Raw genomic sequence first — 27,051 nt, 5'->3', positions numbered from 1 at the left:
TTTTAAAGGATGTGCCTAGGAAAAAAAGGCTGAAAAGGTAAGTACCTAGAATATAACAAATGTTCAACACCAGGCCATAGGATTATGGATGATTTCTATTTCATTTTCTTTTTTTTTTGGAATTCTGTGTTTTCTAAGCTATCTACAATGAAACTATACTACCGCTTTAATAATTTTTAAATTTAAAATAATAATAATAATTTTATAATTTTTTAATGAAAGAACAAAAAATGCATACACCTGTCACCCCCTCTGCTCAGACTGGGTGGAAGAGATCCCCCACAAAGTGAAGCTCAGGCCACTCACCGCTTCCGCTCCAGGGCAGTGTTGGGATCTGCAGTGTCTGGGCCACAATGGTGGAGGCGATCTTATCTCCCAAGGCCCACATGGCCTCACTCGGAGGGCCTGAAGCATCAGGGACAAAGGGGGAAGGCAGAATAGAGTTAGTCACAAGCCACTTGCAGCCAAGTGCCAGTCCAATGTGCAAAGAAAAGTACTCAGGTCCTAGTTCTCGAGCAGGTGAACATCAAGTTGGGGAAGGGGAAAATCTGGTATCTGCTCCTTCATCAGATGTGGAAGGAGTCTGCTGTTTTTATGTGGATTGTAAACCTCGTCAGAGTTATAACCGAAGCTATGTGGCCCCCACAGAATTCACTTCTTAGGAAGAAGGTAACAAGCTAGACCAAAGAGCAAGCTAGCATCTCAAAAAAAACTAGACCCTAGGTTAGCAAACTTCTCCTATAATGAGCCAGATCGGACCTATTTTCAGCTCTGTGGGTCTGCTTGTCTCTGTCACAAATACCCAGCTTTGCCAGTGTTGGGCCAAAGCAGCCATAGGCAGGACATAAATGCATGAGCCAGACTGTGTTTCAGTAAAACTTCATTTACAAAAGCAGTCAGCGGGCTGGACTTGGCCTGTGGGCTGGATCACCAAGCTCCAGAGGAGCTAAGGGGTAACGAGGGCCCCATGTAACAGCCAGTCAAAGACTACAGACAGAGAAAACATCAGCAAGCACAAGTTACTGGGCAGATTCTCGGGATAGCATGTGTTGATTCGTACTGAGTTGTTTCAAATACGGTGTGTATTGGAGGCCCAGCGTGAAGGAGAGGTAAGAGGGATTTATCGTGGAGGGTAAATGAGTCCCCTAAACCATGCAAAGATGTCAGCATGGCTGCACACACAAAGTTTATAAATGCAAATCCTAAAACAGACGCCATCGGCAATAAGCATCATTTTCCCTCATAAGTCATAGAGACTTGGTCCCTAAATTTGGAATCCTAGGGCATTCCAAAGCCCTAAGACTAGCCCAAGAAAGGCGTGAGCTTATCAGAAATGTGACCTCCAAACCCGGTCAGATATCCGAACATGGCTGGTATCTTGGTACTGGCAGAGGCACGAGCAGAGGGTCCTGCTTGTCCAGCATCATTCTCCTGTGGGACCCATGGCAATGGCTCCTATGTCCCTGGGTTGGCCAACCTTCCCTCCCACCCTGGCCCGGCGTGCTCCTGACCATGAAAGGGTGAGGTGGGAATATCAAACTGATTCCCACCTTGCAGGGCTACACTGGAAAGAGGACACAACCCGGCAGAATGTTCCGTCAATGCCCCGATTCCCGTCTATTGAACAGAGACACACTGTACCTAAGAAAGCAATCTCGTGCTTGCACAGGAGCTCCGGCAGTTTGGGGCTTTCAGAAGCATGGCCCCAGCCAGCCCACACCGCCTGTAAACACAGAGAGGCATGAATAAAGATCTTCCTTTGAGGAGCCCCCCCACCAACCCCGTCACACATGGAGGCTTTTCGTGGCATCACAACAGCTCTGGATTTCAGAGTCTTGGAGGACCTGGAGCCTCTGTCCCTCTAGAAAGGCAGGAATGAGCTGCTCCAGAGCTCAGGGCATCACCCAACCTCCCGCGGTGGGCAGACTGGGGCACGCACCCAACCTACCTGCACGGGGATCCTCTTGGCAATGTCCACAACCAACTCCACATTGGCATAATTGTTGTTGTTGGGCCCTCCCGGGACAGGGACATACTGATCTGCCATCTTGATATACTCTGGAATTAGATGAGAAAAGGAGAGAAAAACTGAGAGGCTCAAGTTTACTGCATGACAACCTATGGCCATTGGAAGGATAATGGAGAAGATTCTATGGCCACAAGGGACAAGTGTGGATGATCATTTGAAGACAACTGAACATGACTTCCACTATGGGAAAACACAGAGGCATCAGGACAAGGCCTGGAAGGAACAAAGAAAGAAGGAAGGAAGCTATCAGAATGGCTGGGATGAGAGGTGGGGTGTTCGATTAATTCCTATTTCCAGTTTCTCTTAATACTGTTTTGCTATTAAACAATACAGTGTTTTTAATCACAGTGAAAAACATACAACATAAAATTTACCACCTAACTCATTTTTTGTGCATACAGTTCAATAGCATTTAGTACATTCACACTGTTGTGAAACAGATCTCCAGAACTTTTTTCTTTTGCAAATCTGAAATTCAACTCATGAAACAATACCTGCCCTTTACCCCTCCTGCAGCCCCTGGCCAGCACCACCTTTCTGTCTCTATGAAGTTCACGACTCTAGGACCTCATCTATGGGGAACCCTAGAATACTTGTCTTTTTATGACTAGTTTCTTGCACTTAGCATAGTGTCTTCCAGGTCCTTCCATGCTGTACCATGTGATAGGACTTCCTTCCTTTATAAGGCTGAATACAATACAATGTTTTCATTTTCAAATATTCATGCCCTTTACACCAGAAATTCTACTTCTCGGAAGAAATATGTGCTAAAAAAAAATCCTACTCATCGATGAAGCTCAAGAGTGATAAGAGGATGTTCACTGGACAGTGTTTTAAAGTGTGACACACTAGACTTGTGCCCAAGGCAAGGCTTAGTCACTCTGTACTAAGGAATTCTCTGGGATCCTGAGAAGGAACAGGGTAGAATTCTATGTGTGGATCCTGAAAGAGAACCAAGAGTGGCATTTCCTCCCAAGCTGCCTGCCTCCGATGTTTATGGAACACAAAAGTGTCAGCCACAGGGGAGGTCCCAGAGGCGACAGAGTGAGAAGTCAGATGAGCTCCCTCTTGTCCCTGAGTTTTTCTCTACTGTCAGAGAAGAGAAAAAAGAAAACAGACAGAGTAACACCAGGCTGGGGTCAATGCCAGGGCCCTCTGGGAAAGCCACACAGGAGGACACGGCCAGAAGGCTGGGGCAGGGAGGGGTGGAGGCCTGCTGTGCCAGGAGCTTTGGGGAAAAGCACTGTCAGCAGAAGATCCAGCATGTTCCAAGTTTCTGGGACAGGAAAGAGCTCCACTGGCCCAGGAACTGAAGAGGCCAGTGTGGCTGGAACCCAGGGTTGAAGAGCTGAGACACTGGATGGGGCCAAAAGGCCGGCAGGGCACCTTAACTGGCCTGAGGACCTGAAATTTGAGTCTGAGCGTGATGAGAGCCCCCACAGGGTAAGGCAGCCCGGGGTTCTAATCCTGCCTTCACCACATACTGGCTGTATGACATTAGGTGAATGATTTCTGTCCTTATGCCTCATCTATAAAATAGGGTTGACAATCAAATCTCTCCTCTGAGTTAAAAGGAGGCTGCTTCTGGGCAAGGCAGAGCCCAGGGCCCAGGCTCTGGGAGGGACTGGGGGACAGCATGGCAGCCTCTTAAGCATTTAGAGCTGCTAACAGGACTTGAGCTGTGTTTTTAAGAAATCATTTTGACTACTGTGTGGATAAAGGTCTGTAAAGGGATGCGATGATTCACAGGAAAAAAACAAATTGTCCAACAGTTATTTACAGAATGATCTGTGCTAACAGAGAGAAAACAAATGAACAGAAGGATGCATGATTGAAGTACAATACAGACATCTGTGGGGGAAAAGACCTGGAAAAAGAGGGGCCAATCTGCTGTAACATGGACATTTCTCCAAGATGGGATCTCCACTTTGTATAGTAGCCATTTGCATTTTTAATTAAACAAGGAAGAAAAGGCAAATAAATGCGAGCTCAGGAGAGGTACCCTGGGACTCTGGGGCCCAGGGTGGACTTGCCTGGGTATAAGGGAAGAGGTGAGGGCAGGTAAGAACATGGGGTGGCAGGAGGGGAAGGAGCCAAGGCCCTGGTACCTGCATTGGCCTTCAGGTCCTCTGGGGTCACCATGACTACAAACCGGATGGCCCGCTCGTTCCGAAACATCTCATAGGCCCACCTGCGGATGGAGCGCATGCACTTCACGGCGGCGATGCCATTGTTGGCGATGAGCACCTGCACAGGGGAAATGAGGAAGGGGCCAGAGCTGCACATCTACCTGTGCTGGGAGCTGCATGCTATCCTGGGTCCATGTCACAGCTCCAGAGCTACTTTACAGCACACAGCCTGGCAGAGAGGTGCTCAAAATCTGCTATCTGCACGAATACAGAACGATCAGATGGCTGGGTGGGTGGGTGGGTGGGTGGAGAATCAAATGGATGGTTGGAGGGGTGTGTGGATGGATGGACAGGTGGGTGAGTGGACAGATGGATGGGTGGGTCGGTGGATGGATCGATGAATGGTCAGGCAGAGGATTGGATGGATGGATGGATGGACGGATGGACAGGTGGACAGATGGGTGGCTGGGTGAATAGATATATGGATGGATGGACAGACAGGTGGATGAGTGGGTGGGTGGATGGATAGATGGATGGACAGATGGGTGGGTGGGTGGATGGATGGGTGGATGCATGGATGGACAGAAGGATGGATGAATGGATGGGTGGGTGGATGGATAGAAGGATGGTTGGGATGGCTGGAAGACAGAGGCATGGATCAGGGAATGGATGGATGGGTGGACAGATGGATGGATCAGATGAACAGGATGGGATGAATGAAAGATTTTGATTCCTTGGTTGGCACCCTCAAATGTTGGCACTTCCTATTTTTGAAGGCCTAGTATGTACCAAGCTACAGTACAATATATCTCACCATATATTTCACTTCACCCTCACATCAGCCCTTGAAAGTGGTTGTATTCTTATATTTATTTGGGGTTAAAGATATTAAAATTCAAGGAGTTCAGGCACTTGCCCAAGATCACACAGCAAGTAAGTGGCAGAGATGTGATTTTTGAGCCCCACACAGTCAGACTGTGTTCTGAACTGCCCCAATCCCGTGACTACCTCTGCATTCTGGAGATTAAAGATCCTGGACTTGGTGGAGAGGAAAGGCAGTGATGCTGCCTGTCCTCAGCAACTGAGAGCAACAGAAAAGGTCCTGGTTTCAATTCTTAATGAGCCATGACCTTCCTTTGTGGCATTAGGCAGACCCCTTCCCTCTCTGAGCTTCATCTCCATGTAAGGAGCTCAGATTGGTCAACTTCCTGGCTCGGTCTATAAGAAATAAAACCAAGCTCTAGTGTTCCTGTTTTAAAAAAAGATAGGCATATGGCTTCAAAGCTTTGACTTCCACTGCAAAAACGTAATTTTAAGGCCCCTCCTATTACTGACTGATTTTCATAACAGCCCTGAAGGACAATTCTCATTAGAGAGTCGGAATGTGATTGCAGAAGGGGAAACTGAGCCCATGTGTCATATCCTGTGAGTGGCCATAGCAGATGCAGCCCAGAGCTCTGGGCTCAGATTCAGTGTTCTCTCTTTCCAGAAATACCTCCTGGAGAGCAATGATGGAACGGCAGGACTTTGGTTTTCTTAACCTTATTACCAAAGCAAATTTTGGTCAAGAAGGAAGGGCTCTGGGTGACCTCAGGACAGTCAGTTTCCCTGGGCCCCATTTTTCTAGCACATTCTGGAAGCCCCCGGGGGGGGGTTCAAATGCCAGCTCTGCCATTGACCAGCTGTAAGACCGGGCAAGCCAGCTCCCTTCCCTGAGCCTCAGTTTCCTCTTCTGTAAAATCATATCGACTAGCAGGACAGTGGGGATGGTGAATGAGATATGATATGTAAAGCATTTCACAGGATGCCAGGCCAAGTAGGCCCTCAAAAAATCGTAGCTGCTGGGGCACCTGGGTGGCTCAGTGGGTTAAAGCCTCTGCCTTTGGCTCAGGTCATGATCCCAGGGTCCTGGGATTGAGCCCCGCATTGGGCTCTCTGCTCAGTGGGGAGCCTGCTTTCTCCTCTTGCTCTGCCTGCCTCTCTACCTACTTGTGATCTGTCTGTCAAATAAATAAATAAAAATATTTTTTAAAAAGTTGTAGCTGCTGCTGTTATTATAATCACTACCACCACATGTTCAAGTAAAGTGGAAAAGAATAAGTTCTCGTCAAACAGACCTGGGTTCAAATCCCGACTCCAGCACTAACTAGTTACATGATTTTGGACAACCAATGTCAAATCTCTCATCTTGGCTCCTGTACGAATACCCTGGGAATAATCAGTCTGTGGCCCAGAGTCTTAACCCCACGGAACAGGAAACAAAGTGAAAACCCTTTATAAACTACGGCAAATATTGGCTGATTCGCTTCATCACTATTATTTTAACATATGGGCTTTCTCTCCTGGAAGGAGTTCCACACCTCAGAAGGGCAGAGCTGGGTTTTATGGCTGCCCCTGATAACCTAGAAAGCAGTCCCTTGCACGAAGGCACCTCGCGGTCTCTGCAGACCTCAGTCTCCTCTCCTGTGAGGGGGGGTCATGCACCTGTTGCTCTGGCTGTTGGGAGGGTGAAAGGTGATGAATTCCAGCACATAGCACTTGGCAAGTCCTCACAGAGGGGCGGCCTGGCCCTTTCTCTGCAGCGTGACCACGAGCCTGAAGCAGGTGCTCTCCCTTCCAGCTGGGAAGAGGGGCCCCACCCCACCCCCGACTACCAGGACCCCATCTCTACCTTCTCAATGACCCGGTTCCCCCCAAAGCGTGTGACAAACTCAGCCGGGGAGGCCACAGTAAAGTCTCTGTGCAGGTCCAGCTTCTTCAGTTCTCGGCCCCTCTTCACCAGGTGGAGTCCAGACATGCTAGGTCTGAAGAGGAAAGAGGACAGACCTGATGAGCCAGGAAGCCTGGGCCACTCGGGGAGAGAGTCAGAGGCCTAGTACCTACAAACAACATCAACAGAGAAGTGGGAGCCCATCAGATGCCCCCACTGCTTTATAGTTCTCACCGGGGACCTTGAAGCATTTCACAAGGAGATTCAAGAGGCCGGTGTAGGAATGAAGCAGGAGTGATCCCCTGACCTGCCCCCCAAGCTGTACATTGAGCTCTTTAATCCTAAAATAATTTTTACTTTCTTTGTTCCCAATTCGGGAGCTCAAATAATACAAAAAAACAAACAAACAAACAAACAAAAAAAACAAAAAAAACCCAAAAACTTACAGGGAGGGGAGGTTTATGATCAGGGAGAAAGTCTACACAGTCCAAAACTTAAGACTTATTAAATAGTACTGATTGCCTTCATGCATTTTTCTGTACGTGCATCTCAAAATTTTTGTAACTGAAAACCAAATAATGTGTGACAACCAGGGTACCTGGGTGGCTCAGTTGGTTAAATGCCTGACTCTTAATTTCAGCTCAGGTCAGGATCTCAGGGTCATGAAATTGAGCCCTAGGTCAGGGGAGTTGTGGTCTATGCTCAGTGGAGAGTCTGCTTGAGATTCCACCCCCCCACTGCCTGCCCCTGTGCTCACACACTCAAAGAGAGAAAAAAAGAGAAAAAGAAAATTCTTTTTAAAAAACTGTATGACAACCAAATGGTGGCTCCTTGCCCCATTCCCTCCAGAACCAAATACCAGAGGAAATCACTTACTTTCTTGGCATTGATACCTCTCCATAGTTTTGAGCAATGTCACCATTGTGTGTACATAATTTAAAACACATCATTTAAAACACAAAATACAGCTCTTTGATCTGGAGAGTCAAGGAAGGAGTTCTCTTACTCGGCCATCCCATCTTCTTCCCATCACCCAATCTCTCAGTGCAGGCATACTGCAGTCTGGCAGATTTCATATGTGGAATTTCATGAGTCTGGGATTATTCATGGATGAGGGCCGGGGTAGGCCAGATCTTCCTTTCTTCTTTTTTCCTGGAGACAGAGGGTTTTTTTGTTTTTTTGGGAGGTTTTTTTTTTTTTTTTTTTGCGTAGCTCTCCTTGTACCTGTTGCTAATGCCATCCATTCCTTCTCATATCCTCCATTATGTCATATCCATGACATAATTGATTAGCTCCATCATTCTTCATTGGCAACATCCCTCCTGGAGGCCTCTACTCTCTACAGTCATCCAGAGTGGTTCTTCTCCAGACCCCTACACAACTGTCATTCTGAGACTTCCTTTTGCTGATATCCTTAGGATTCTTTTTATCTTTCCTCAGGGTTTGATCCCTAATTTGGGGGATCAAATGGCTCCCTCTTTCTTAGTGAACTCCCTTGATTTGGAGGGACATATTCTCCAGTAGTTGTATTTGGTTGAAAAGATGGTACAATGGGACAGCCCCTGATGATGGTACCCTCAACATGCATACCCTGCTTTTGGCTGCCCTGGGCTACCTCATCACTATCATCTTGGAGATTCCCTTTGATTCTACATTGGATCTCTGTTTCCCGTCTTCCATGTATTGCTCTTCTTTGGTTTCTTATCTTGTTTCAGTGGAAGGCATCCTTCAGTAGCTTTCTAAGAAAAGATATTTAGGAGTGAGGGATAGGGGTAGTACATGATTCATAGTCTTGCAAGTTCTCAAACTGTCTTTCTTCTGATCTCATGTTTGACCCTATCATTTGGCTATGTATGGAATTCTATAATGGAAAACCTTTTCCTTCAGAGTTTTGGAAACCTTGTGCCATTGTGTCATGGCTTCCAATGTGTATGGCTAGAATCACAGCTGTTCTGATATCTTGATTCTTCACAGGTGACCTGTTTTTCTGTATCCAGAAGCTTATAGGATCTTGTCTCTGTCTTCCATAGTCTACAGTTTCCCAGGGATGCACTCAGGTATGTGCCTCCTTCCATCTAGCAGGGCTGTGGATCTCCAGACTCCTTCAATGTGGAAACTCATATCCTGGAATTTGTCTTCAAGTATTTCAAATGATTTTCCTGCATAGTTTTCCTCTATTCTTTCCAGAAGCCTTATTATTTGGATGTTGAAATTCTATTTTTTAAGATTTTATTTATTTATTTGACAGAGTGAGAGAGAGATCACAAGTAGGCAGAGCAGAAGACGGGGGTGGGGGGGAAGCAGGCTCTCTGCTGAGCAGAGAGCCCGATGTGGGGCTCAATCTCAGGACCCTGAGATCATGAACTTAGCCGAAGGCAGAGGCATAACCAGGCAGAGGCATAACTGAGCCACCCAGGCACCCCTGGATGTTGAAATTCTTAAAACTGGCCACCAAGTTTCTGTCTTTTTCCCCCCTCTCCTATTTCCTATCATTTGTCTTTTGCTTTCTGGGCTAATTCCTTCAGTCTTCTCTCCTAACCTGGTGCTGCATTTTTTAATACCCAAGAGCTTGTTACTGGGTTGCAAAGTTTCCTTGTTGTGAAACCTATTCCTAACTATACAACCCCCTCCCTGGCTTGAAAAGGGGTATTAATGGCTGCTTTTTCAAGTTCTCTTCTCCTGGCATGGTTTCTGTTTCTTCCAAGTCTCCTGTGTTCCTCTGTTTTTTTGGGATCTCCTCTCCATACTAGAAACAGTACTCAGACCTCAGTCACTTCCTCGTGACCAAGAGCAAAAACTAAAGGGCTGATAGAAGGTACTGAGATGGGGCCAGTGGATGCTGAGCTCAATGCTCAAGATAGGGGAAGGGGGGCTGCTTTATACCAGGGAACCCCAAGTACACTAGAGTTTTCTTCCTTCAGCGGTCCAATTCTCAAATGGCCAGGAGCTGGGGAAGGGGTGGTAGGGGAAGGGGTGGTGGGAGAAGTGGTGGGACAGGTATGAGGGTGGAGGACAGGGAAGATTTCAGAATTCAGCCCCTACACAGACCCTGATCCCTGTTTGGGATACAGACCTCATATGCCTCCGCTATGCCCATCAATGCCCAGTCCCAAGACCCTCTGTTTTTCCCTCTCCACGGAATGAATCACCCATTTTCTGTTGGGGTACAAGTGGGCAGGCAAGAAGATCTGGGCATCTTTTACCCAGTTCTTCTCATTTTGGTACCTCCCCTTCCCCCCAGGTACAGAGGTACCTGACTCTGCCAGCCCCCACGCCTTTCAGAGTACAGATCCATGTTCTCAGCTGTCCCCACTGCTGCTTTAGGACTCAGCCCTCTTGGTTCTACTAAGCCAATTACTGCTTGTCCATTTGCTTCTGGCCTCTAAAATGCTGTTGCTAATCTTCCCCACTGTTCTGCCAGGCTTGATGGGTTTCATCTAACTTTAAAAAAAAAAAAAAAATCTCTTTGCTGTTGTTTGGCGGGACATTGACAGGAAGAGGATCAGGCATGCACATTCAGTCCACTTTCTCTTTTTTCTTTTCCTTTCAAGATTTATTTATTTGAGAGAGAGAAAGCACGGAGTGGGGCAGCAGGAGAGAGAGTCTTAAGCAGACTCCGTGCCGAGCATAGAGCCCAATGCACGCTTGATCCCATGACCCTGAGATCACAACCCCAGCCAAAACCAAGAGTTGGAAACCCAACCGACTGTGCCACCCTGGCAGGTGCCCCTCAGTCCACTTTCTTAAGGTAGTGATAAGGCACTAAGCTGAGAACTATCTATCAAGAATTAGGCTAGCAGTTAACCACCCACACGTGTCCAGTGGCTATTGAGGGGGCAAGGATGGATATGCCTCCAGCTATCATCTGAGCAAAACCCAGGAAAATTGGAAGCAAATACAGAGTTAGGAAATAAAAATTCCATTTTATAGATGGGCAAATGGAGGCCCAGACAGGCAAAGGGGTCACAGAGCACATCAGCAGGCCTGGGGCTGTTTCTACCACACCAGGAAATGCCGGGTGTGGGCATTTCCTGCTATGCCAAGTGTTCGTGTCTAGTACAAGTTCCGTATGGGAAAGCCTCTGACAAACCTGCCATCTGCCCCACTCCCCAGGGTGAGCTGCCAAAGGATCTGCCCATCACAAAGGAAAACACAGAGCTCTGGGCCAGGGGAACAAAAAGAGAAATGAACAATGTGTTTCCAGGACACAAGAGGGTATGTTTTCAATGAAGACTTTCTCCACTCAACTGGGTTTAGCCATAGGGCCTGAATGAATGAACAGACAGATGAACAAACGATCTCCAGCCTAAGATAAACTCACTACCTACCACAAACGGTGAGCACATTTTCTCCTAAGACTTCCTAGGACGGAACTGCTGAAACAAGGTCTTAGAAAAGTACTTTGGAAAGTCAGTATCATCTTGCAAATGAGAACAGTGCTTTTATCATAATTACATCCCATCAACCAGCAAGTAGCTCAGTTTATTCTTAGTGACTTTATTTCTTTACAGAAACAGGCAGATGTGGCCAGAAGGCCCTAATCTGCAGGCTCCTGATCTCAGAAAACAGACGTCAAAATGTTAATGGCAACCATCTCAGGTGGTGGAGTTACTGGTGGTTTCCGTTCTCTTCTCCATCTATATTTTTTAAGTTTCTTGCAACGATATGTTATTCTTTTAAAGATTATATTTATTTGAGAGAGAGAAAGAGAACACAAGTGGGTGTTGTGGGGGCAGAGGGAGAGGGGGAAGCAGACTCCCTTCTGAGCAGGGAGCCCCATGGGGGCTGGATCCCAGGACCCTGAGATCATGACCTGAGCTGAAGGCAGACGCTTAACCATCTGAGCCACTGAGGTGTCCTAATGATATATTATTCAATAAGAAGGAAGCTATGAATTTTTTAATAGGGAGGCCAAAGCTCTGGCCATTTTGGCATCTGTTGGGCAAGGTGCTCAGCATTTCTAGCTGTACGATGAGGATAGTAACACATACCTCACTATGTTGTATAGGTTAAATAACACATAGAAAGTAAAAGATGGCTTTTGGCACCAGTGAACTCTATTATCATATTTCAGTGCAGTGAAACTGAAAGGATCAGGGGCTGCTGATCTCCCAAGTTCACCAGGAAATGCATCAGCCTCTCCTCTGGCCAGGGTCTCCTCACCAACCATCCACTCTGTTTACAGCCTTCCCCAACTGGCTGGCTTGATCTTTTGGCTTCAGATGGTCTCAGACATCCCACTTCCAACACAAACATTAAAACTCTAGCAACCTTGGGACACCTGGGTGGCTCAGTTGGTTGGATGACTGCTTTCGGCTCAGGTCATGACTCTGGAGTCCCGGAATCGAGTCCCAAATCGGGCTCCCAGCTCACAGGGAGGCTGCTTCTCCCTCTGACCTTCTCCTCACTCATGCTCTCTCTCACTGCCTCTCTCTCAAATAAATAAATAAAATCTTTAAAACTCTAGCAACCTGGCCTAAAGCACGGCAAAGAAAAGTTAACCAGGAGAAAACCACTATTTCGTAGCCTGGAAAAACCATTCTCAGCCGCCATTTTGATTACAAAACTGATGAGAGAACCCCTTCTTCAGGTGGGTCACAAGCCCATCATAACTAACTAGGTGGGTGAACACACAGTGTGTGCCCTGTTTCAGACCCAGTCTCCAGGCTACTGGCTATTTTTATTTGTTTTTGACAAAGCTAGAAGCCAATCAGCATTGGCTCTGGAGGGCTGACCTTTGGCCGGCATTTGTTCCAAGGTGGGCAGAGGACAAACTATTCCAGGATGACTTTGGAAATGGCTTCATGTGCAATCCACTACACAGCAGAGCTGTCAGCCCAGCGCTGAGCACAGTCAGCTGCTCAGGCACAAGCCCAGGCAGAAACACCAGGAGGGAAGGAATAAACATTCTTGAGTGTCACTGTGCATCAGGTACAGGGGGCTTCATGCTGAATCCCCACATCCCTGTGCATGGAGGGCTGCCATTCCCTGCTCACGAGGAAGAAACTGAGGACCAGAGAGGCTCAATGACCTTAAGTCACACAGCTGGCAGATGGCAATGCTGGGCTTCCAATCTAACTCCGACCGCCCACCTCCTCATCCCCCACCCCACCCTACCCCAAGTCTAAGGTTGAGGCAGAAAGATCATTGAGATAAATGGGAGTGACTTTACAGTCTAGACATCAAAAAACAAGCACCTACATCGGGGAGGCAATCTGTGGGGCTGCAGGGCTCTCGGCTGAGGCCAGCTTTGTTCCCCAAGAGACATATGGCCCATGTCTGCAGACATTTTTTGGGTTTCCAACTAAGCAGGGGGTGGGAGGTTGAGGGGGATGCTACTGGCATCTAGAAGGAAGAAGCCAGGAATGCTGTTCAATATTCTAGAATGCTCCGGACAGCCCCCACCACAAAGCAGCACAAGGCCCCAAATGTCAACAGAAACCCTGATAGGTTAGAGCCGTCCCCCCAGGCTTTGAACACAGACTCTACTTCTGAAGACCTACACAATCTTGAGGAAGCTGCCTCAGTTCCCTCACAGAATGGCAATATTGACAACATTAATAGCGTCTGCCTCAGAAAGCGTGTGACCAGTGTTCAGCACGGGGCATTCTGTGCAGTAAAGAGCTTTAGCTGAGGGGCCTCTCTGCAGGGGAGCCATGATTAAGAGCCCCAGTATGGAGCCATCAGGCTGAGGCCTTGACATTAACTAGCCCTTCCATCCCTCCCCTGGCCCTCCCTTCTCATTTATAAAACAGGGATGGCAGCTGCTGAGGCCTGATGGACGTAAAGTCCTCACTATTATCACTAAGCAAGTAAGGAAGAAAGGACACTGTAGAGCTTAGTCAAGGCTGCTGACTTTGAATTCATTTTTGGGCTCCTAGACAAATGGAACCAATGGAACCAATGGGAGATTTCTTAGGCTACCTGCCCCCTCAGCACTTCCCGAGACGGCCATCTTGGCTAGACCAGGAGTCATTAAGCTCGGGTCCAAAGCCCAAATTCAGGCTGCCACCTGCTTTGGACCTCCCACAGGCTGATCATAGCTTTTACATTTTTAAATGGTTGAAAGAATCTTACTGCGTGACATGTGAAAATTACGTGAATTTCGTACTTCTATAAATTAAGTGTGATTGGAATCCCATTGCACCCATTCAATGATGTATTCTCTGTGGCTGCTGGGGCGGTAAATGGCAGAGCTGAGTAGATGTGACAAAGACCACATGGTCTCAAAGCCAGAAATATTTACCATTTGGCCCTGGACAAAAATAGTTTGCCAACTCTGAGTTAAGCAGTGATTTTCAGCCTTGACTCTACCCTCCAGCATGAAAGATTTTAAAAATGCTGGTGGCCAGGCCGCACCTGGACTAATTCATCAGCATGCCTAGGATGGAAGGATTGTTGGAAGCGAAGGGAGCACACCCAGGTATCTACTTCTTCAAATGCCCGCCCCCCTCCCCGGGAATTCAAATGTGCAGGTGGGGGTGAGAACCACCCATAGCTCACCAACCAACATTTCAACATGGCAGCTGGCCTTGGTTCTGAGCAGAATTTCCAGAGCGGTGAAACCACTTATAATGAGACAATTTCAATTACTGAAGGTTTATGCTTTCAGATTAAAGTGGTTTGTGTAGTCATCTTTGGGACTAAAGTGTACAATAAAGTGCGATTCAAGATTTATATGTTAAACTTTTGTGTAAATAGCCTTACAGATTGAGGGTGGGGGTGAGGAATGTGTCCTTTGTGGACCACATGGCCCGCTTTGGGTAACAATAGGGTTTGAAGGGTTTTGCCAGAGAAGTTAGGTCAGGGCTTGGAAAGTACAAGAAACAGGACTACCATGCTCCACCAAAAACTTAGTGCACAAGAAAGACCATGATCCATACCCGATCCCTGCCCCTCTGCAGGTTCTTTGCTCAGACACACCCTGAGCAATCCAAGAAGGGTCCCCCTGAAGGCTCCATTATTCTCCTTTGCAGAAGGACCAGGAAACTAGAAGGTCAGTCTCTCTCCTGGATGGCTGGCTAAATATCTGAGGCATATCTCTTGCCCTCTCTGGACCTCCCATCTTTGGATCTAAATAACCGTATTTCTGGCTCCAAGGGACCTCAATTCCCTGACACGCTTATGAGCTCAGGAAGTATCCAGCAACTGTTAATAAAAATCATGGGATCGGCTGTGGTGAGTTGGGGGAGGTGGTTACGGGTGAGTTTTGTTCCTCTTTTCGGCTTATCTAGAATTTTCTGACTTCTCAACAACAAACATAACATTATTTTGATAATTTTTTTTAATACCATAAAATGAAGACAAGAAATCAAGCAGGTGGGGCCAGGAAGCGCTAGGGCACAGAAATGCCTACACATTGGTCATTAAATAACCTTAAATGCAATGCCTGCTCAGGTGGCCCTTGACATGCCCTGGGATTCATAATCACTTCAAAAAAGGCTTGCCTTCCGCAACTGTCAAGGCTTTATCAAGGCTAAGGGGAGGAGGAGGAGGTAAGCGTGGCCCCTGCCAGCCTATCCACCTGCGTGTTCCTGAAGGCCCCTCCAATCAACATCACAGACAAATCCGGCCAATCCTGCCTCCCCTCCAACCACCAAGGTCAGCTCGCGCTTGCAAGGCGAGCTCCATCTACCCAGCGGCAGAACTGAAGCCTGCATTTCTTTGATGGGGGCGGAGAAGAGGAGGTGGTACTAAGGGGACGCAGAACTTGTCTTTACTGGGGGCAGGGGAACACGCTGCATAAGTTGGCAAAAGATAATTGTCATTAAAATTGCAGATTTACTTACTTTACTTTGCGATCAGGGAAACAAACCTTGTACTTGGCAGGGTTCATATTGACATGCCCGCTGGCCAATCCCACCTGGCTCCTGCCGGGATACAGAACTTCCCTCCTTAACCTCCTGAGCAGACCCTTGTCCCGGGGCCCAGCAGGTCAGCCAGGTCGAGACAGGGAGGCAGAGGTGTGGTCCGAGAGCCGCTGGCGCCAGGTGGTGCTGCAGCCTGTAGGTGTCCAACCAAGTGCAGCGCTTCCTCCATCCCGAAAACAGTCCTGCGCGCAAGGGTCTGGGACAGCGGTGCCCATCCACGCCCCGCTCCCCAAATGGACACCTCCTCCCAGAAGGGTCCCCGCCCCCTCACCTGGCCCCTCCTCCTGACCCTGACAGAACCAGGCCCCGCCCCCCGGACCGGTCAATCACGAAGCGGCCGTTGACCTTGGGCACCAGGCGCAGGTGGCCAGAGACTTAGAAAAGCCCTCTTGGCTACCTTCCTGAGCGGGAAGAAGGGGTTCCAGGATGGTAGTCCCCCCTACATACTGGCAACTGGGGAAAAACTAGCAGGCCTTTAATGTGCTTGAATACACCCAAATAGAGAAGTGGTAGAAAATGAGGTTTATTTAAAATATGAGCCAGATGTCAGCAGAGTGCCTGGTAAAAGTCCCCCCACAGTATGTTAACTTCTGGCTTCCAAGTTCCTGTTTTTGCTTATTCTTTCACCACTACTCCCGGGGACATGTTTGCTCCAGGCCCTCCTGGCCCCAGAGCGAGCTCCTAACATGCACTTTGGACCACCTGGGTCACCTGGTAAAGGCAGCTCTTTGGAGACAGGAAAAGACGCCAGCTGCCCTGTGACTGACCCTAAATAGGTTTCTTTCTGACTTCCAGTTACCGAATGAATAAGTCACGGGAATAAAAAAGCACAGCACAGGGAATCCAGTCACCGCTGCCATGGTGGTGATGTATGGTGACAGCTGGTAGCTACACTCGCAGCGAGTGCCCCATAAGGTACAGATATGCCCAAATATGTCATACACCCGAAATGAATGTAACATTGTGTGTCAACCACACTCAAAATAAGAACATCCTTAAAGAATAAGCATCTTTCTGGTTAAGACTCACACATGCTGAGGGCTCTTTTTGTGCCTTTGTCTTCTTTCAGAGAGGTCCTTTTGTTTTTATTTCCCTAAAGCAGATAAGGAAATGTGACCCAGGGATGTATGCTTCACCAAAGGTGACAGAGCTGAGCCTTGAACCCAGGCAAACCATTCTAGGTTGAATGAATGAATGCTTCTGCAAGGAGTTATAACAAATAAAAGGGATTGAAAACATTGCCTAGAAAATATTCCATAATAATAAATGCAGCCTATGTTCATAGCCAACAAAGACCAAAAAATAATGGAAATGTTTGCAAATGAATCCCCATGGAGAGGCACAGCTGGGGCCACACCTCCAAGAGTCCCACTCTGTGTGGCCACAATGTGAATTACCCTTAGGAATTGGAAAAGCGGCCCATCTTGAGGGCACCAGTTAGCTGTGTTCTAACCTTATAGTAACTTTTTCAACAGAAGGATTTAAAAAATAAATTAAACAGGTGAAAACAATTCTCCGTTCTTCAGAGTTTCTCGCAGGTTCTTCATGGCCTTGTCTTCACTCCCTCCCCCAAAAAACCAACCCCATAGGCTGATTTACTTTTTAAAGTTCCAAACCTCCCCCAATGTCATCTTCTAAATGACCCAAATTTAAATATAATCACCTCAAAATAGGGAAAACAGTTAAAACCAGAAAATGAAAATATTTCAAAACACCTCTATCCCATCCCAAGGATCAAATGGGAGAGAACTCTCACTGGCGTACTCGCATTGCTCTGGATTTTTATTCTCTATGGACAAAACCCCAATGCCTGTTGAACACTATGGTTATGCTAATTCTCCACTAATACAGCCTTGGAGACATCCCACCACGCCTCACTTCTCAAAAAAGGCATTTCACTTCCATACCTGCGCTTTGCATGTCATCAGGGCGGTCATGACTTGGATTTTTCTCTGCTTTCATTATAAGATATAGAAGATGGGAAGGAAAGAGTAATGTGCACACCTACACACAACATCGCCTTTACATAAACATCCCCTTTAAACATCCGTCACTGTGATTTCAATGACACACTCCAACTTGGCTGGAGAGGCAGTCTCGTGCTATAAGGCCTTCTGATCAGACTCCTCAGAGGCTAAATTTAACTAGCTGGTATTGCAGAGGGAAAACCCAGGTCAGCGGCAAAACACACACGCCAAAAGAGTGCACTTGCTAGTGGCTAGCCTCACAGTATAAAGGCCTGAGCTGTGAGTGGCCTCAAGCCTGTCCCTACACTCTGTGTGACCTTGAGCAAACCCCTTCTCTCCACTTCTCTGTGACACCATCCACCTATAGAGTGCATTCGTTCAAAGAAAAATAAAACAATCCCTCTTGATATGTGATGGGGGAAGTGTTACATGAAGCATAGAGCAGAAGTGACAGATTTTTCTAAAGCAGGATACAGATACTTGAGACAGAAAGGGATGTTCGGGCGCTCCGCTCCCTGCATGAATGGCAGCCTCTTTAGAAACTCAACATCTAGTCCACAAATGAAACAATGCAAAAACAGGGGATCCTCCCCCTTTCCCTTAAACTCCCAGAAAACACCTTAGGAGCTAAAGAGTTTTGGAAATGGGGCTTCTGCCAGCCCTTCCTTACTTCAATAAAGGAAAGAATAAATTAAAACACGATCAAAAGATTCATAAGATTTCATCGAGGGACAGATAAAAATATTTATAGGCCATTAAAAATTTTCTGACCTGCTTGTTACTTGGAGCAGGGGAGAGGTGCAGAGGGTGATGACGAGCAGGAAGCACCTGGGGGTGCCACTGCAAGCTGCCCCAGGATGCAACTTGGGACAGAAGGGTGAAGCGAAGTCCTAGGGGTAAGCGTGCTCACCTGCTGTTTCTTCACTATGCCTCCTCGGAATCTGAGTTCTGCCTGGCAAAAGGTCTCTTAAACTCAACACTCAAGGCATGGAAGCGAGCAGTTGCAGGGAGGGAAAGAGGGGGCCAGGGAAGGTCCCGTGTATTTCATCCATTTGTCAGGATCACTTCACCTGCCTCCTTCCACTTCCTCCTCTGTGGACACAGGTTGCTATACCTTAAAGCCATATGCTGGGTGGGGCTTGGGAAGCTCCATGGCCACAGGGAAGAGCTCTGGAAGATGCCCATTCCAGTGACAGTGCCCGAGGCTGCCCCTGGGCCGTCTGCCCCTGCTACTTCCTCTCCTGTGATCTCAGCACACTTGTGAGGTAGACCCCAGCATTATCCCATCTCGACAGAGAAGGAAACTGCAGCTGAGAGAGGTTGTGGGGCTGGTCTGTGATGGGACCGTGGGTCCCGGGTAGGACACCTGTGCTTTGCATTGAATGATGGAGATGACGCTGAGGCACGGCTTGAAGTGCGGGGCTCCCAGCCACTCAAGTAAGCCTGACAGCAGCCCTGTGAGGTAGGCACCTACTGTGACCTCGTTCTGGAGGATGGTGAGGCCCAGAAAGGGAAAAGCTCAGCCCAGGCCACCTGACAGCTGACTGGAGGAGTCCGCATGCCAGCCCACAGCTGGCCACTCTCTCCACCTACAATGGGAAGTGTTCTGGGCTTGTGGCCTCTGAGGCTCCTCCGAGGGCCTTCCCTGGGGCAGAAGGCCAGTCCCACCGTCTGTGCATCCACAGTGCTATCACAGAGCCTGGCACCCAGCAGGGCTACAGTAAATGCTTTCAAGCCAATGAAGGGATGGGACCAACATTAGCTTCTCCGCTTGACTGTTTCATCTTGACCTTGTCCTTAGGCTTACCTGGTACCCACACCAGCCAAGGAGAAAATGGTTCTAAATGAACAAACTTGATCCCAGCCCCTCATGTACCCTTCCACACATGAAGAAACGAAAGCAAAGTCTGCTAGGGCCACCCAGGGCTTCAAAGCATCCCAGTCCAGCCCCCTGCCAGGATAGGTGACATCCCCAAGGTCACACAGCTTAATGACTGCCCTGTCTCCTGACTCTTCTCACTAATGCTAAGAACAGGTTAGGACAAGGATGGAGACACCTTTCCTGGAGCCCAGGCTAGGAGTTAACAGTGGGAGTTTGCAGACCAGTTTCTTATCTGTACCTTCTGAGGGTCTGGGTTCCAATGGCCCTCAGGAGCTATGATCGTCCTGCTGGAATGATCCCTGATAGACCCCTGATAGACCCCTGATAGACCCCTGATAGACCCCTGAACCGCTCTGGGTGTCAGCTTCTTATCTAGGAAGTGAGATGACTGGCTTACACCCCTCCAAGATTTTTTATAATGTTTTATTAGTAAACATTATTAATACTCATTATAACAAGTATTTACAGCAGGAAGTTAGAAAATGCAGAAGAAACATTGAATGACTTATAACTGCACCATATAAAGACAATGATTGCTAACTATTTTGACACATTCCTTATAGACTTTCCAGCAACACATACACAAACCCATTTATTAAGCACAAGCATTTTCTGTGCCTACTAATTGACAGGAACATTGTAAGCACATTATATTACCCACAATCCCTTATCTGAAATGCAAAACTCTCAGGACCAGAATGCTTTGGAGTTTGAGAACTTTTGCGGGGGGGATGGTAAAGCTTTATGTTTTACATTTTCATGTCACTATTTCTGCAGCAGAAGGCATGAATATTCACACAAAACAGGATAAACAAAGACTCCAAAGAACTACACATCTATTCAAGCTGGATTTTTCTTCTAAATGAGTTCATGGCCAACTGACAAACTTCAAATTTCAGGGTCATAACTTCAAATTTCAGGACTACAGTTGATTGGTCCTAAACCTGTCCCACTCCATTCAGTTCACACATGCACCCCACAGGGTAGAACTATTAGAGTAACAAACTAGTAGGAGATGGCTCTGAACCGGTATCTTATCCTAGACCCATTGTGCCCCTTGTTGACCCAGACCAATCACATTGCCCCTTGTTGATCAAAGTGGGATTACCCTGTAACCTTCGTTTCACAATATGTGAGCAACTATTCTGACACATGTAATGGTCTCACCAGATTTATCTCCAAGTCTAAGGAAGAGCTGATCCCAACCCCTGGCCTGAGACAAACCCAAAAAGAAAGAGACGAGAAGCCTACTTCGACAGACAATACAGTCTTTGGGTCCATACAGCCTGCCCTCACCACCTGGGAAGATGGAATAGGGAGATTGTATAACCATATAAAATGCTAAAGAAAAATTAGGGTTTAACCACAAAACTAGTCTACAAAATCACAAGACTGAATCAGAAAGAGTTTGATGAAAACAAAAATGCTACTGCTGCCAAAAAGCAACAATAAAATGCCTATCCATCCACCCATTCACCCACCTATCCATCCATCCACTCATTCATTCATCCATCTATTCATTTGTGCATTCATCCATATCCATTCATCTATTCTTCCATGCACCCATTCATTTGTGCATCCATCCACCCATTCATCTACCTGTTCCTTCTTTCCTTCCTTCATCCATCCATTGATGCATCCATTTGTTCATTCATCCATTCATTCATTTGTTCATACATACATACATACATCTGTTCATTCATTCCTAGATCATTCGTAAAGTTTTGCACCCCCCCCCCCAGGAATGCAGAATTGTGTCTTTGGCAAGCCTGGGTTGCTCACTGCTTCATGCATTTATTTATGCAGTATCTACCATGAACCCACACTAGATTAGGAGGTGGGGAAAAGCAGAGACCCATATGGTCCCCATTTTCACAGAGTTTGCCAGCCAGTGTAGGAGATAGGTAACAACCAAGTCAATACATAAGAAAATTTAAGACACAATCTCCAGGAGTGATTAAGTATTGTGAAAACACACCACAGCAATCAATCAAGAAACAGGGCCATGTGGGGGATACTTTAAAGATGGCACAGGGGGACCTGTGTGGCTCAGTCAGTTGAGTGTCTGCCTTTGGCTTGGGTCATGATCTCAGGGTCCTGGGATCAAGCCCCGCGTCGGGCTCCCAGCTTAGTCGGGAGTCTGCTTCTCCCTCTCCCTCTATCCCTCCCCCTACTCATGTGCCCACTCTTTCATTCTCTCTCTCAAATAAATAAAATATTTTAAAAATAATAGAAATTTTAAAAAATAAAGATGGAAAAGGACAGGGAAGGCCCTTCAGAGGAGGTGACTTTGAAGGGCAGGCAGGATGGGCTACAGAATGTGTGGACCCCAGTGCAAAATGAAAATGTGGAGGCCCTTGTTTGAAAGTTATTAAGAATTTCAAGAGGGTGATAGCCGAGCTGACCATACAGGCCACACACCTGGACACAGGCCCTAGGGGAGGGGGGGTTTAAGGGCATGAAGAGAAAGTGAGCATCTCAGTTCAGAGGGAACAGCAGACACAAAGGCCCAGAATGGGGATGTAAGTGTGAGTATTCTGGAAACGTGAGGGCACAGGGGAAAACAAAGGCCCTGTTGAAGATCATTCAAAAAGAGCTCCCTCCAAGCCAGAGAAGTAAACAGGCACTTTTTCTATCCAGCTGCCTGGCTCGTGGCCTGGCAGGAAGCAGCATGGACCACAAGGTGACCTTGAGGTGACATGGAGACCAAGTGGCTCTGCAGAACCTGCCTACAGCAGGAGAATCCAGAGACATACATCTACCACTGCTTTGCTGTGGCTTCCACGTGAGTGCAGACCCCTGGAATAACCCCCTGCCCAGGTCTCAGCTTTGTCTGTGACAAAGGAAGGGCTGCAAGAACTAGTTGAAACTCCCAGCCACCATATTGCAAAAACTGAGCCTCCAAAAGTTAGGGGATGTGCCCAAGAGTGCAGGTTATTTAGCAGCTAATCAGAAAAAAATAATAATACAGGGAGCTTTCGGGATTCTAACAGGGATACTTTATCATCACATTGGTCTTCTATGTCAGGCTTCATGTCCTCAATCCTCCAGATGATTGCAAGTTACCTGCCCACGTCTGAAAGTGGCCTGGGCTTTTGACCTGTGGGCCCCAGGGAAGAGGCATTTCCATCCTGTATAAGAAGAAGAGCCAAGCAGTGGCTCTCCACAAAGCAACACTCTAGAGGGTTTGGGGGGGATTGGGAGGCCCCACTGAACATTTATTTCTTCAGAGTTGACCCAAGACACTACCAATGGATATGAGCAAAAGGGTCAAGGTGGGGGCTGCCAAACACCAGGCTACTGAGGGTCCCAAAGATGCAAAAACATCAGAGGCAAAAACTCTACAAGAGGATGATGAAACCCTCACCTTCGTTCTGATATCACTGCTTCCAACAGGCAAGAACACACAGGTTATGACAGCAACTTTTTCATCCAACCAACCACCAGAGACAGCACCAAGACAAGGGTCTAAGCCTTGATTCCCTGAAGATACCGCCCCATGGGATTCTCATCCCAGGTCATTAGGAACAATGAACCCATGCTGGTCTCCTTCATCAGAGGCCCCTCATATGGGGACCCTGCTGGAGCCTGCAACATTCCTCACAGAAATGCCAGTATCTTGGGAGGCACCAGCAGAACTATCTGAGTTGTCCTTGGTGCCAAAATCCTCAATTCCGGACTCTGAAAAGCACATCGATTGGGGCAAAATAACCGTAGGCCCAATGAGATTTGTGTCACACTTCAGAGGGCTGCTCCAGCCTCCTCATGCTGGAGATGAGAAAGTAGAGGTTCAGAGAGGGTAAGGGTCCCACCCAAGGTCACACAGCTCAGTGTCTTCTTTGTGACCTCCTACAGCCCTTTGCATCTCCCACCACCCCAGAATTTATAAAAAACCAAGATCTCTCTGTCCCCCCTTCCCCCCAGTCCTTGGATAAGGCATGATAAATGATTTACCTATAGTGCTAAGTTTCTACATAATGAAGATACAAAGGCAGAAAACTCATTTAATATTTTGGCTTGCTGTCATGCAAAGATAGGCCCTTACTTAGTTAAGGATCTTTTGCCTTCATAAATTCACCAGCTCAGAAAAGCTATGGTTTAAGCACAAACCAGCAAAGACCCCTAAAAATGGTGGTGGAAGACAGTGAGCTGTGCTGATGTAATAGCCAGCAGACCCATGATGCTACTTAAATTACAAGTAATTAAAATTAAATTTTTAAGTTCACTTCTTCCGTCACACTAGCCACAGGTCAATCTCCATAGTCACAGGTGACTAAAGGCTACCATACTGGACAGCACAGTTCTAGAACATTCCATCATGGCAGAAAGTTCTGTTGGCCTGCTCAAGTCTAATCTGAAAGTTGCCTCTTCTGAGAGCTCTCCAGTGACCTGACCACCTCATTCTAAAATAGATTCCCTCAGGGGCCCCTTCTCCTGTAACCTGTCTTCCTCCTGGCATTGGTCACACTGAGAGATCATCAGTTAACCTGTTTATTTGTACTTTTCCCATCTCCCAGCTGGGATGCTCCTTGAAAGTAGCTATGTATCTTGCTTCCTGCTGGGGCTGTTGTGATAAATGTATCTAACCCACCTGTCCTACTTAGATACCACTCAGCAACCCAGGGTGGTACATCCACATCTAACATAATCTCGGATGTTTGTCAATTTGGAGGAATTCATTGCACTTACTTTTCCCTAATCCCTATCAAAATTGCCATGTTGAAAGTTAAGAACCAGTTCAGAGGAATGCAAATGTTGGCGATCACTGGAGGGACCACACAGGCACAGTGGAACCCCTGCAGTCTGGAGAAGCTGGCCTGGAAGCTTGGCTCTGCCGCCTCCCAGCTGTGTGATCTTCGGAAAGGCCCTTCACCTTTGAGTCCCAGTTTTATCATCTGTAAAATAGGGACCCACTGCCACCAGCCTTGTACTGTTGTTCTAAGGGATCAGTGGATGATTGATATAAATGGGAAAGTGATGGGTGAAGTGGGTGCGGGGGGTGGGGGAAAAAGAACAAGCCAAGGAAGGGAGCTGTAGGGGATCTACTGCTTATTAAGTACCTACTGTGTACCCAACCCCGTGCATACTTCACAAACATTATCCCATTGAATCCTGTGAGCATTTTCCAGATGAGGAGCTGAGGCAGGGAGAGGGAATGCCATGCCCAAGGTCACAAAGTAGGGGGTGGAGGGCGACAGAGCCAAGGTTGAACTTTATACCAGACCCTGAAGCTTTCCCTTCCTTGAACCCTTCCAGAACCTCAAACTAGTTTCCCCCTGGAGATCATCAGGATGGGGAATACTTGACTTTTTTCTTTTCTCTGCCTTCTATTTCCAGTCACCAGGGTTCAACTTAAGCTCCCTGGGAACATGGGTGCCTGAATGGAAGAAGCTACCTCCTCGTCCAGCTTTTCACATTTGGGAGAGAGAGTACAAGAGGTGCTGAAAGGAACAGCCAGTGAGATTGTACCCCTAGAGGAGAAAACAGCAGGAGGAGGGAAGAAATCCTGGAAGGGGGGCAGAGAGCTCTCTGACCTGCGGAGTGATGGTTGGTGGTTCTTTTCCCTGCTTTTCTGTTCCCTGCGTTTCCCACCTGGAACTACTGTATTCTGTTTGTAATCGGGGAAGGGAGGTGGCAAAGCTTGAACACAACCACAAAAACAAACCAACAAAGCCAAAAACTGCACACCTAGGACACACTCCCACCAGCAGGGACCTATGGGCACTGGTTTCCAGCAAACATACCTGAGTTTCTGCTCTGAAGACACTCCTAGGGGAAGGCATGGATTTCAGTTGTTAGTTACCCATTGAAAGAACCAGCGAACAAATACATGACTGTCTCATTAGAAGGCAGGGAAACTGGCCCTCCCTCCAGGCCCTCACTGTCCTGTGTGGCTCTTACCAGCCCTAGCTCACTCAGTTTAAATTCTAATGAATCACATACAAGGCCGTCTTCCCCGACCAGGCCAAGTCCTTCTAAAAGGACAGTCTCCCGGCATAGGGCCCTGTAGATGCGGTAAGATGCTCAATAAATAATTTTTTTTTAAAGATTTATTTATTTGACAGAGAGAAATCACAAGTAGACAGAGAGGCAGCCAGAGAGAGAGAGAGAGGGAAGCAGGCTCCCTGCTGAGCAGAGAGCCCGATGCGGGACTCGATCCCAGGATCCTGAGATCATGACCTGAGCCGAAGGCAGCGGCTTAATCCACTGAGCCACCCAGGCGCCCCACTCAATAAATAATTTTGAAAGGAAGGAAGGAAAAAGGCGAGACTTCTATTTCCCACATTTCCCATAACTACCTTCGACACGTGGGCATGAGTGGACAGCTTGACTGAGCGGGGAAGGGCAGCCCTCACCCTAACTCTGCACTCCCCCCTCATGAGGACCCAGGGCACGTTACCTCATAGCGGGAATGGGGTTCTCGGATTCGCCTACAGTCGAAGCGGCCTCCAGGGACATGGTCCCCAGGCTGGCCCGGCTGCCCTTCCGGGAAGACTCTCGGAACAAGCCAGCGCCAGGGTCCTCATCAGAGGAGTTGTCATCAAAGGAGCCCAGGATGAAGTTGGTCATCAGCTGCCTCTTGATGTGCTCTTGCTTCTCGTCTTCTTTGGAGAAGGGTCTGGCTCGCTGGCCTTGGGGCTTGGCTGAAGATGGCAGGCCACTGGTATCCAGGGTCTTCAGGCCTTCGGTTCCCATCCCATTGGCTTGGAGTGCTGCAGGGGTGTTATCCGAAGTATGGGGGTTTCCTGGGGAATTCTGGTGTGGGAGTGGCCTGGAAGTTCTCGGCCGACAGGCATCTTTAGGACCTTTGTGGGAGGCTGGCTTGGCCTGGTTAGGAGTCTCTGGCAGAGGGCTGCAGTCACTGTTTTTCTGCAGTGGCTCCCCTGAGCTGTATGATGCTGGAAAGGGCTCCTGGCTTGGGATACAGCTCCCTTCTGATTTACTCTTGGTGACTGGCATAGAGTCTGTCATTTTCCCCCAGATTTTTAACCAGGAAAAGGTCAAGCAGGAGAAAATCAAACAAGATAGAAAAAGAAGCAATATCATTCAGAAAACCTGCAAGGAAAAAGGAAAAGACATTTCAGAGTCTACAAAATTGAGTTATTTCCATCTTCCAGGGGCTCATGGGGCGAGAAGCAGCTGGGGTTCTGTGCATTCAGCTGAGAGGGTCAGAGGCCAAAGGCAGTGGGCAAAACGGCTCTGCCCACAATGTGCTCCGTGGTTCTGGGCACACTCCTGAACTCCTCAGATGTCAGCCTCTCATCTCTAATTTAGGTACATGAACACATGCTCACCATGAATCAGAAACATGCATGGAAGAGAGAAACAGATCACACCTCTTAAAGGGCTCTTGTTACAGACTCATAACACCCAAAAAGGAGACAGTTCAAATGCCCATTAACTGAAAAATGGAGAAACAAAAATGGAGAAACAAAAGGAGAAACAGAACAAAAATAGAGGAAA

General features: G+C 47.6%; 1 protein-coding gene across 2 annotated transcripts in view; it reads right to left on the bottom strand.

Annotated features, from left to right (window-relative positions):
* The window catches only part of ACACB (acetyl-CoA carboxylase beta), a 125,820-nt gene that overhangs the window by 74,720 nt on the left and 24,049 nt on the right, over positions 1-27,051 (bottom strand). Inside the window, exons 3-8 of one of the 2 annotated variants that reach the window (XM_059408634.1) lie at positions 25,988-26,643; positions 6,830-6,962; positions 4,138-4,276; positions 1,949-2,058; positions 1,642-1,723; positions 307-405 (exon numbers count right to left, since the gene is read on the bottom strand). In XM_059408634.1, coding sequence (XP_059264617.1) covers positions 307-405; positions 1,642-1,723; positions 1,949-2,058; positions 4,138-4,276; positions 6,830-6,962; positions 25,988-26,634 — 1,210 coding nt within the window. In that variant the 5' untranslated portion in view covers positions 26,635-26,643. Of the gene's footprint in view, positions 1-306; positions 406-1,641; positions 1,724-1,948; positions 2,059-4,137; positions 4,277-6,829; positions 6,963-15,657; positions 15,925-25,987; positions 26,644-27,051 lie in introns of those variants that run through there. The other variant, XM_059408635.1, reaches the window with a different exon arrangement.

This window comes from Mustela nigripes, chromosome 8 (assembly GCF_022355385.1).
Source record: "Mustela nigripes isolate SB6536 chromosome 8, MUSNIG.SB6536, whole genome shotgun sequence".
Classification (NCBI taxonomy): domain Eukaryota; kingdom Metazoa; phylum Chordata; class Mammalia; order Carnivora; family Mustelidae; genus Mustela; species Mustela nigripes.
This window is presented reverse-complemented; position numbering and strand designations above follow the sequence as displayed.